Source organism: Sorex fumeus, unplaced genomic scaffold (assembly GCF_029834395.1).
Source record: "Sorex fumeus unplaced genomic scaffold, SorFum_2.1 ptg000006l, whole genome shotgun sequence".
Taxonomy (NCBI): domain Eukaryota; kingdom Metazoa; phylum Chordata; class Mammalia; order Eulipotyphla; family Soricidae; genus Sorex; species Sorex fumeus.
This window is the reverse complement of record NW_026606063.1, coordinates 60,392,560-60,404,641: the sequence shown is the minus strand read 5'-3', so window position 1 is coordinate 60,404,641 and position 12,082 is coordinate 60,392,560. Positions and strand designations below refer to the sequence as shown.

Genomic DNA, 12,082 nt, shown 5'->3' with positions numbered 1-12,082 from the left:
GGCATATTTGGTACGCCATGGGGAGTTTGCCAGACTCTGCCCTGTGGGCAGGCTACATTCAATAGCCTGCAAGTTTGTCCAAAGTAGGAATGAGATAATAAGATGTCATAAAAAGATGTCCTGATAAGATGCGGCATTTGCAGCCGCGCGGTTCCAGGAGCTGGATTTTATAGTCTCTGAGTCTTGGCCGTTGATAGGATTACACGGCGCCAGGGGGCCAGGTGGTGGGTGTGACCCCCGCCTACTGGAATTTGGAGGATCTGGGTGGAGGATGCTCGACTCCAATCCGAGTAGGCTGGGAGATCTCGACCCCGGAACCCACGTGGATGTGTCCCTCTGCCAGTACCTTCATGTGTGCGGAGAGTGGTCTCAGCATGGTGGTGGCTGGTCCTGGAGGTCTTTGGCTGCCGGAGCCCTGAGTATTAATGAAAATAATACTCAAGTTCTCAATAATACTCAAGTTCTCAAATCTAAAAATTGGACAGCCCAACTCCAAATAACTTTAAAAAAAGAAAAGGAGATTTAGTGTCCATAAAAAGTACATAGCTGTACAAGATATTATTTATATTTTCAGATACCAGAAAAACCCATGGAAGTAATAGCAGAAAAAAAATGACTGATTCCTTGGCATATATAAAAAAAAGGCTGAAACTAGCCAGAGTTGGTAGGGTTGTGGTGAGAAAGGAATCCTCATTCAATGTCAGTGGGAATGCCATTTTGTTCGATCTTTGTGGAAAGCAATATAGAAATCTCTATGAAACAAAAACCAAAAACTCAAGAATAGAACTCCCATACAACCCACCAATACCACTTCTTGGCATCTACCTCAAACACATTTCTAAAGAAAAGCATTAATTCAAAAGAAGCTATGAATAGACCGAACACGATGGCCACTCAATACCTCTATTGCAAATTACAACACCCAAAAGGGGAAATCAAAGGGAATGCCCTGCCACAGAGGCAGGGTGGAGGGTGGGGGGTGAGGATAGTGGGAGGGATACTGGGATCATTGGTGGTGGAGAATGGGCACTGGTGGAGGGGTGGGTACTCGACCATTGTATGACTGAAACCAGCACAAAAGTTTGTAAGTCTATAACTGTACCTCATGGTGATTCGCCAATAAAAAAAAAAAATCTATGAATACTCATGTTCATTATAGCACCTAGCACGATACCCAAGATATGGAAAAAATCCAAAAGTCCAACTAAGGATGAACAAATCAAGAAGATCTATAATATATATATGTGTGTATATATATATACATATATATTGGAATACTATTTAGCTGTAAGAAAGGAAAAAAATCACCAAATTTTCTAGAACATAGATGGGACTCAAGTCAATCAAGTAGAGTGAAGTGAGTCAGAAGGAAAGGGACAAATATAGAAAAGTCTCTGTCATGTGTGGTATTTAAAGATACACAGTCAGGGAGACGAAAAAGGCAAGGGCAACAGTACTAGAGAGATGGTCCACAGAATCAAGTTTGTGGAGAGAAGGTTTTAATCAGAGGGGCCTTTGGGACCTTTGTGGAAGAAAATTGGTACTCCTGTACTGAGTGTGGTGTTGGAATGATGAATGCCTGAAACCATCATTAACAGTATTTTAAATCACAGTACCTCAATGAAGAATTTTTAAAATGATTTAATAAAATGACGGATTCTCAAAGACGTTAGGGTGTTAAAGCTAAGGTAATATGGGACTGAGCAAAAGTGGCAGGAATAGTCATAGTTTAGTTCTTGTCTCTGTAAGAAGATAAACAAGGAAGCAGTGAGTCCACAGCAAAGAACTAATGTCATTAACTCACACATGATGCTAAAACAATTAAACCACCATAATTTTTGCATGTCTTCTTTTTTAAAAATGATTAAAAAACATTTAGGTGAGGTCAGTCTTTATAAAAGATTAACCAATGACCAATTGTAACAGAACCCAAGAGTTGTCCCACAAAACTGTTTATCAAGGAGAAGGGTTCAGGTGAAATGGAGGATGAAAATGGACCTCAGGACTTTTATAGAGGACACTGCCATGTTGCTGCTGGTGGTGATGGTGGAGACGGTATTGGAACATTACACTCATGAAACTCTATCATTAACAAGATTTTAAATGGTGCCTAAAAACTCACTTAAAATTAATTTTTAATTTGAGGTTAGAAACCCAGAGCTGATATAAAGTGGTACCAAGTCACTCATGACTCTAAATACCAGTCTCTTATCTTGAAAGAATGTTCTGCCTAGGTAGAGAGTAACTTCCAGCTAAAGAGAAGTTGAACAACTCAAGAACTAAAGAATTTCCCAAGACCTGGAGCTCCTCACAACATCCTGGCCAAATCCCTATTTCTGCTCATTCTATTTCATCATAGCCATTGATATCATCATCACTCTGATAGCATCCCCCCGCCCCCCAGGAAAACTGTAGTGAGATGTTTTCTACTCACTGAGGACAGGAAGGAAATAACATGTCTTAAGAGATCTCCTTGGAGAAACAGATTTGATACAAACATTGGGAAACCTTCCTGTTTGACATAAGAGATTTCACTTCCTGAGATGTACAGAATGCTACCAACTTTGGGGTCCAGACTTCAGGACCAGGATGAGACATGGAAGAACTAGATTAAAGGAACGTTGTCCCATGGCCTGGAAGTTTTTCTAGGGTAGAAAATTGGGAGCATATGCAATTATATGCTAGGCACCACTTTAATTATACTGAGATTACACCTGTCATGTCACTTCTCTTGGCCTTATCCTTTCATCAGCTATTTATATTCAAATAGCAATCAATGGCTTCCTCTATATAATCCCAACAGATAATCATTAGAGATTCTTTCAGCAGGAAGATTCTGAAATCTTAGAATGCTAAAACTACTTCCAGTTATAAGGGGAAAGAGATAGTTTAAGATCCCTGATTCTCCCTTCCCTGAGACCCCGGTTCCCTGCCCCCATTCTTTTAGTACCAGAAACAGTTGGATTAGTTCAGAAATGATTCTTGATCCTTCCAATTCTCTTTCTTTCATCCTTTCACTCAACAACTGATCACATCAACAGACTAAAGGGATTTCTCTTGTCTCCATCAGGAGAACCCACAGAACCACCAGTCTGTTGAGCCTAGCATGAAAACTTGGAGGAAAGTAACAATACCTTCAGCAAAGCCTGGGGACAAGAGATTAATTAACAGAATGCATTCTATGAAGGAAAAATAGCTACATACACTAGGATCCCCAGATAAGATCTCTGGGATGTCTGCAGAACCAGACATCCAATTTTATGAGGGCTCAGAGATGAGAATTGGATATTGCTTACCAGACTCATAAGAAATGAATAAATTCAACAGAATTGTTTTTTTAGATTCTTCTAGCAGTAAAACCCCTTTAGGGGAATGGGCCATACCAGGGGGTGCTACTCCTGATGGTACTCAGGGCTCATATGGTGCCAGGGATCAAACCTCTCTGGCATTCAAAGCATGTACTCTAGCTCTTTGAGCTATCTCTATAGCCAAAAAGTCCCATAGTTTAATATTGACATCAACTGCATCATGGTGGTAAGAAAAAAATAATATTTATTTGGATAATGACTTTCTTGCTAAAAGTGTGTCTTGTTTGTTACCATTTTCCTTTCCACAGACTAGAAACTCATGTCTTCTTTTAATTAGTATCTCATTATATTAACAATGAGATACTAATTACTCTTCTATTAATACAAGAAGCTCCCATGAATTTTCTTTATTTTTTAACTTGGTTGTGAAATCAGTTAACCAAAGGAAAAATTTCTCATCTCCCCACTTCTGCTTTTGAAGGCCATAAAAGAGAAAGGAAGAAATTGACAGAGAACATATCTCTGCAAGGTGCCACTGGCCAGTCTAAGATTCTGTATTCTTCGGCCAATCTTTATTGCTCAGGTAGACCTTTAATTCTTCCTTATAATGAGATACTAAAAACTCTGTCTCTCTTTCTCTTTTTCTCTCTCTCCCTCTCTTTTACACTCTCTCAACCCCATTCAAAGGCTAGACTTTTGCAAAGCTTCCAGATGCCATAATTTTAGAATTTATGAACTCTTTTGAGAGTAAATACAGCTTACTTAGCAGCTGACATCTGAGAACTCAGTCACAAAGCCTTTGCTCCAATACTATTCCTGTTTGGGTCTGTTTGAGCAAATTCATTCCTCTGAACACAGAGGATGTCTCTTTCTTGAATTCATTTGAGAATTATTTCTTTGCATGTCTGCCACATAGTGGGTGCTAATAAAACGTCACAAGGGAAAAAGCAGCCTTCATGCGAATTGGCACTCACCTTCTGCTCTTTTCACAGGTTTCCACTGCAGCTATGGCAGCAGTACCTGAACTCTCCTGTCAAATGGCTTGTAACAGGTCAGTGGGAATGCAGGACCAGTAATGTGAGCAGGATTCCTTTCAAATGTGGGTTATTGGATGTGCTTGGAGACCAGATTTTTCTTCCAGGTCACCTCATTCAGTAGTCAACCAGGTTTCAAATTTCCCTGGTTTAGAGTCTGATTTCCCAGTACAAGTCAAGCCTTGGTCTCCATAAGCTCTCCAAATGTTGCTGTAAGATCTTCCTGCAGTTAGCAAAGTAGCAAGTATTCCAGGGAGTTTGATGTGGAGGTTCCCTGGCAAAGTCTGGCTTGCATGAGAAGGAACACTAAGATTTTAACAGCCTACTGGGCTTCAAACTAGGTCTCAGGAGCCAATAGAGATTCCCGGGGTAGCAGCCCTATCTCCCAGACTATTCTATGCATGTAATCATGGAACTGGCCAACTTCAGGCAGCCCTAAGGTACATTTTTATGATACCTCAAGCATCCCCAGGTGAAGCCCTGGAGGCCTCAAAAGCCACCAACATGGCCTGAGTATCCCTGGCACCATAGGGTCTGCCAGAGCAGCATTACAACCTCGAACTCTTGCATTGAACTTCCAACCTGGTTGATGGAGAATTACCCTCTGAGCCTCTGGACTTCCTGAGCACCACTTGAGAGTCTTGGAGTCTCACTCCTCACAAAGGGACATGTTTGTATGCAGTTTCCTACAGATTGGAGATTCCTTTCAGTGGAGGCAAGCTAAGCTAAGGCTAGGAGACACGATTGAGCCATCCCTATGTTTCTATTACAGTCACAATGAGAGTAACCTGTTCTTCGAGGCTGAAGATAGCCCCCAGCCGTTGGAGGTAAGTGCCTGGGCTTAGCTCCCAAGCCATGGAGGGGCTCTCTCAGGAACAAGTGCAAGGAAAAGGATTCTGGGCTGCCTCATTCCTCTGGTATTTTGTGAGGAGAAATTATGTCTTCCAGTGATCCAGATTGCAGGCTGTGCCACATGCCAACAGCAACCACCTTAGTCACAAAAGCTTAGCAATGGTGACCATGGTTGCAGAGGGGAAGGGAGATGACAGTAGATGTCATGTTTGCTACCTCTTAGAAGGAAGGTTCTGATGTAATTTGATTCTTAGGAGAGGGGCTCAGACTATTGTAATCACTTGAGTCAAACTCTTAGAGCCAGACAAGATGATGTCTGCCCTGTTTAAGGGTGGGATCATGTTTTGGCTCCCTGGATTTGAGCCCATAATAAGTCATAGATGATGCAAACATAAAAGTAATTGGAAGTTGACATGAAATAGTTTATTTTCAGCTCTGCTGAAATGGGCAACCCTTTGGGCCTCAATTTGAAAAACATAAAATTCAGTGATCTTAGTTCCAGGCTTCCTGGAACCTTTAGTTCTGAAATACTGACAGTTGTTGCTAAGTTTATCCCAGCAATAAGAGTTTCCCTGACTTCCATTTATTGTTTCATATTGATCTGCAGGCGTTTTTTTCCTCCTATATAACCGGAAAATGTACAATTTTGTATATCACCTTGCTTGGTGATCCAGACATGAGTCCAGCTAGATCACTTGTACAGTTGTACAACTTAGTAGGCATATCTCTCTCTCTCACTCTCTCTTTCCTATCTCAGCTCATAATCCAGCTTTTCAGATATTAAAACCAGAGTAGCTGGTTACTCTCACTTTGGGTGTAACCCTATGACCTCTGTCTGGCTGTTTTTCCAACATCTTGGCACTGGCTCTCTCATTAGAGCCACTTCTCTGGCAAGGAACTTCTCTCCCACTTAGATTTACTCTGTACTGTAAGAGGATTATCATGACTCTGTGTAACCCCAGTTAAGCTTTAATAGTTTCTCTGAATGATGAGAAAGATAAAACATGTTTTTTTTATTTTAGTAACACTTATAAAATGCTAATGAGAATGCATGCTAAGAAAAAAAACAATATTTGTATAGAATAGTTGAAAACCTGTTGAATGAGCATAGATGTATACAAAATATAAAGATCATTATTGCCTGATGTCCACTCAATGCCTCTTTTGAAAACCACAGCACCCTAAAGGAGGGAGAGAACAAAAGGGAATGCCCTGCTACAGAGGCAGGGTGGGATGGGGGAATGGGGGTGGGAGGGATACTGGGATCAGTGGTGGTGGAAAATAGGCACTGGTGGAGGGATGGGTACTCGAACATTGTATAATTTAAACCCAAGCACAAAAATTTGTAAGTCTACAACTGTACCTCATGGTGATTCACTAATAAAAATTTTTTTAAAAGATCATTATTGCCACAAGAATTTAAATTCATAGTGTTAAAGCATTATGAATACAAGAAGAGATTAAACATAAGATGGTCTATGTTGATGTTAGGTGGAGCATTGTGATAAAATGTAATCAAGACAGAAGTGAAATTTATTCTAAAGGAACACCATGCATGGCATTCAAATGTCCCATTCTAGTTTAGGATTTTCCTTTATCTTGCCAAGTGCCTTCAGGAAAGCCAGTTAGCGATGCCGAGCATTTGAGGGATCAGTGTTTATCACCAGAAGCTCAATAATCTCTGAGGCCCCTTTCTCCTCTCTGTTGTCCTGATAGTTCATGGGCTGGGTCACCTTAACACGTCCACTTTCTGGTTCTCTCCTTAGTGCTTCTCCCAAGACCTGGATCTCAACCTCTCGAAAGATAGCAGTTTGCAGCTGCAATTCTCGCACCAGTGCTACAACAAGAAGCTCAGACATGTCGTGTCAGTCATTGTTGCTGTAGAGAGGCTGAAGTCTTTTCTCGTCCCTGACTCAGAGGTCTTCCAGGATGACGACCTCAGGAGCATCTTTTCCATCATCTTTGAAGAAGGTATTTAATACAAGCTAAAGACCAACAGGGAATGTCCTTCCCAGAGTTTAAACTCAACAGTCAACTAACCTTCCCACCCACTGCTGAAGCAATTAAAAAATAGAGGTCTTAGCCAATGGTGTCTCTCAGAAATGGAGTATTTGCCTTGCATGTGTGATGCCCCAGGGTTCGATACCCAGCACCACAAAATAATAAAAATAATAACAATAATAAAGTAGAAGATCTAGGGACTAGAAAGCATAAAGAGGTGGAGTATACAGTAGTCGTGAATATTCAGTACCACATGACCTGAGCATCGTCAGACATGGCTTTGGAAGACCCAGGCTCCACCAGACCCAGCACTGAAACATGAGGCTCCGAAGCAATGTTGGTAACTCCCCAGGCCAAATTGTTTTGGTTTTGAATCCACACATGATGGTGCTTAGAAGAGAAATCCCACTCTGTGCAAGGAGAATTGTTCCCACTGGCAGGGCTTGGAAGGCCAAGTGGTGCCAGGTATACAACCTGTGCCTCCTGTAAGCAAAGAATTTGCTCAGCCCATTGAGCAATTTCTCCAATCGGGGAAATTTTGTTTGATCCAGAAAAAAGGAAGGAAGGAAGGAAGGAAGGAAGGAAGGAAGGAAGGAAGGAAGGAAGGAAGGAAGGAAGGAAGGGAAGGAAGGAAGGAAGGAAGGAAGGAAGGAAGGAAGGAAGGAAGGAAATTGAAGGCCCTCAGTGAAGAGAGGAGAAAGCAGAAATGTCTAGAAACTAAATTAACCCTCTCTTTAATTGAAACTATTTTTGTAATAAGATATGAATAATACTCACACTTGCAAGTCATTTGATCATGCTTGAAGAGCTTTCACTTATGTTATTTTCTGTCGGCCTTATAGCATCTCTTTGGGGCAAAAGTTACTGACATGACTAGTTTGCACTATAGTTTACTATAGTTGGCCCACAGTAAGCAATAGAGCTGAATCCTTAATCCACATCTTAGGCATCCATATCTTAACCCCTGTCCCCCTTCCCACCAGTGCCACAATGGGATTTGGGTTGTGCATGATCAAATAGATGTCCCATAAGAAAACAAGCTCTCCTACTCCACATGATCAGGCCTGTCCTTCTGCTTTCCTGCCTAAACAATGATATCCTCCATATTCAGAACCCATCGAGTGTGATGAGGATAACTATTTGTGTGACGCACCCCTGCAAATGATGCAATGCAGAATCCGGGACGTACAACAAAAATGTCTGGTGCTGTCTCCTGCATATCAGCTGCATGCGGTCCACCTCACAACAGAGTCTCTGAACAAACAAGGTAACTTAGAACTTCTTAATTGCTTTCTTGGCCTTCTTCGCCAGATGATTGCTTGCTCAGTCTCCATATTTTCAATCAAGCTAGATGTTTAAAGAGAAAATTGGCAACAGAAGGAAAAAGAAAGCATCATGAAAGAGCAGAGGAGCTGAGTGTCTTGCCCGTGCACTGACACCAGATTGAGTCCCTTAGTACGTTCATATTTCAGCAAGAGATGGGACTGAGAAAGGAGGTTGCTCCTGCTACCCCAGGACAACAGTCCTGCCAAGCCATTCCCTGAGAGTGTTACGTCAGGGCTCCCAAACAAGGGGGTCATTTGATTTGCTGTAAAAGATATAACTGCCTGTGGATTCTTTCTTCCTGTTGCTGAGGTTGAAACTACAACAGTGGAGAAATAATGTGTCGCATCCTCATTCCAATTCCTGTATTCTTTCGGCTCAATACAAGATGGTTCCTTATGGAGACATTTTACTGACAATCAGGAGCTTACAGCTTGCTTCCGTAGGTGGTAAATGTTACGAGTCTGCGTAGACAATTCCTTGTGGGAGCCTGCCTGGTGCCTTGCCACTGTAGCTGGGTGTAGGAGTGCAGCGGTGTGATGGAGACAGACACAGAAAGGAGTAGCTTGTTCTCTGCCATTGGCAGAAGGCTTCCAGATGCAGTCCTGTACCTTTAAAACTGGGGTATGAGCATGACCCTGGGGCTTCAAGTGAAACAGCTGTGACTAAGACTGAAAATGAGTGTCTCTTTTGGGAAACTTCCCATATAAGTTTCTCATTCCACACCATCTTTCCCCCTGCACCTCTGCATTTTTATTATAAATTTTCTCCTTCCTGAAACAGACTTGGTACCTGATTTCTTTGTGCTCTAGTTGTTCCTTTCCTTGCCCTTCACATTGTTCTGCTCCTAGGTAAACACATCTCTGCTAGTGGCAAGATGACTCCTTTCCTTCCTTCCTCCCTTCCTTCATTTCTTCCTTCAGTATTCAAAAATTAAGTGTCCCATGAGGTCAGAGTGGTTGAATAGTGCATAAGACACTTATCTTACATGCAGCCGACTTGAGTTCAATGAGTGATTCCTAAGGTCAAAGCCAGGAGTAAACCTTAAGCACCCAGATATGGCCCCCAAACAAACAAAAACACTTATAAGCATCCATACCCACTAATAATTTACTGCCTCTATGATAAGTCTCTAAAAAGTCTCCCTACTTTCCTTCAGTTGGAATCATTTGACTAATCCTGCTACTGTCTGTGAGAAACTAAGTTGTCCTGTCTGTTATTACTGTCCTAAAATTCTCAGTGTTCTTGATCACTAAGGATGCTATGCTGTACAGATTCTGGACTTGGGGTACAGTGGATAGGCCAGTCCTGTACTGGTATGTATCCCTGACCATACAGGCCTCTCCTTTCTCCAGCTGTGTTCTACATAAGCCTTGTGGAAGGAGAAGAACACGAACACAAGATTCCTGTAGCTTTAGGCCTCAAGGATAAGAATATGTACCTGTCTTGTGCAATGATAGACGGGAAACCCACTCTGCATCTAGAGGTGAGTACCTGGGACCAAAAGTTGTTGCCAGACTCCTCAAAGGCACCCCTAAGCATCAGTTACTTTAAGACAATCACCTTTGCCCTCAGAAAATCTGAGAGCAGGCAGAGCTACTGAGCAATGTTGCATGCATTTAATGTAAATAAATTTAATATGGTGTTAAATGCAAGCAACTTTTACTGCCACCACTAAAAAGTAAATCATTTCACTAGAGTTAGTAGCCCCTGGAAGTGTTGCCACCTACAAGAAATATACAGTGTTCGGGGTTGGACGGATTGTACATTGTTAGCATTGCTCCATTTGCTAGATGGTCCTTTAAGGAATTCATCAGTTCAAGGGACCTATCATCTGTCATATTCTCCACTTTCCTGTTCCCAAAACCCAACCCTAGTTTCCCAACAAAAGCTTTATTTCCACATGAATGTCATTATAGACAGGGTCAAAGGAAAACAAATGCCAAAATATCCTGTAGGGTCAGAGAGATGGTACACAGGGCTGGAGCATGTGCTTTACATGTGGGGGGCCCGAACTGACTTCATGCACTACAGGATCTCCCCATGGCCCTGGGAGCAACCCTTGAGCTCTTAGCTAGATATGCTCTGCTCTTTCCCCACAAAAGACCTTGGAAACTTACTTTTAAAAAAATTAAGCCAAAAAAAAAAGTGGAGTTCATGCCCAATTCAATCAGCCTGATCAATGGCTGAATAATTAGCAATACTCCTACATTTAAAAAAAAATAAGCTATCTTCATTATGTTCTCAGCATCCCATATTAAGTTTTAGAAAAGGGTAAGTTCTATTTCAGTCACCACACAAGAAACTGAGGTTTCACAGATAACTTAAGAGTCTGTAACCTGCTCGTCCATTTCCTCTCTCATCAAACATTGTTACCAGAATGCCTTTGTCCCTTACCTCACACACACACACACACACACACAGAGAGAGAGAGAGAGAGAGAGAGAGAGAGAGAGAGAGAGAGAGAGGAGAGAGAGTAAGAGAGAGAGAGAGAGAAATCTTTCTTTTTAACTGCAGAGGGTTGACCCCAATAATTACCCCAAGTGGAAAATGGAAAAGAGATTCGTCTTCAACAAGACAGAAATCAATGACAAAGTTGAATTTGAGTCTGCCCTGTTCCCCACCTGGTACATCAGCACTTCTCAAGACGAACAATCGCCTGTGTTCCTGGTAAATACCAAAGGTGGCCAGGATATCACTGACTTCTCTATGGAGAGCCTCTCCCCCTGAGAAGAGTTATACCCCAACCAGAAACTGCTGAACAGTGCCAGAAGTTGGCAGAAGCAGAGAAAGCAGAGAAAGTTTTTCAACATAGCTGTGAGCAGAATTCCACTGTTGTCTCATGGTGCCCAGTTGCCTTTCCCTCAGTAGTCCCTAAGGAGATCTCCTGCCCACAGATATGGAACAAGTCCCTCTTCCCAGAACCAATCCTCAGATGTTCCCTCTTAAGCCAGGGTTCTCCCGCCTCTCCTCCTCACTCTAAGTCAATCAAGCAGATATCATTGCACCTGAGCTGCAAAGAAATTCATTGTCTTTTTTCCTGTTTCTGGTGATTAACTTCTCAAACTGTTATTTATTTGGATGGGTTTATCTATTTCATTGAAATGAATGAGGCTAAGAAGCAGCAGTGCCTGGGAGCTGAAGAGATAACACATTTGCCTTGCATGCAGTTGACCCGGGTTCGATTCCCAGCATCCCATATGGTCCCCTGAGCACCGCCAGGAGTAACTCCTGAGTGCAGAGCCAGGAGTAACCCCTGTGCTTCATTGGGTGTGACCCAAAAAGAAAAAGAAAAAAAAGGAAGCAGCAGTGCCTAAGAAAGAGCCTAGTCTTTGATGTTAAAAGAGCCTAGTCTTTGATGTCTATGGAATCTATATAATCTGGATGACTGTGTTGCCTTTGTATTCAGTCCTTTACAAGACTAAGAACATATATGTGCAGGTGATTTATGAATGAAGAAACATGATCGTACTGTTTCAGTGATTCCAAAATAAAATTAACTTGCAAAAAAAAATCTGCTTGGTAATAGATTTTTCTTATATTTGGCATAGCAAATAAAATGGG

The 12,082-nt window shown here is 41.9% G+C and overlaps 1 protein-coding gene across 1 annotated transcript; it reads left to right on the top strand.

Moving 5' to 3' along the window:
- The first annotated feature begins 3,851 nt into the window (after window positions 1-3,851).
- Window positions 3,852-11,248, top strand: IL1B (interleukin 1 beta). The gene is made up of 7 exons (XM_056128685.1): window positions 3,852-3,891; window positions 4,301-4,359; window positions 5,115-5,169; window positions 6,961-7,165; window positions 8,307-8,462; window positions 9,874-10,004; window positions 11,036-11,248. The coding sequence occupies exons 2-7, from the start codon at window positions 4,316-4,318 to the stop codon at window positions 11,246-11,248; spliced, it is 804 nt and encodes a 267-aa protein (XP_055984660.1). The 5' UTR covers window positions 3,852-3,891; window positions 4,301-4,315.
- Window positions 11,249-12,082: the final 834 nt, after the last annotated feature.

Excerpts from the sequence above, each read along its gene's own strand:
- IL1B (XM_056128685.1), top strand. The coding sequence starts at position 4,316 with ATGGCAGCAGTACCTGAACTCTCCTGTCAAATGGCTTGTAACAG. Across the intron at positions 4,360-5,114 it reads TGTCAAATGGCTTGTAACAG|TCACAATGAGAGTAACCTGT; the intron begins GTCAGTGGGAAT and ends TTTCTATTACAG. Across the intron at positions 7,166-8,306 it reads TTCCATCATCTTTGAAGAAG|AACCCATCGAGTGTGATGAG; the intron begins GTATTTAATACA and ends CTCCATATTCAG.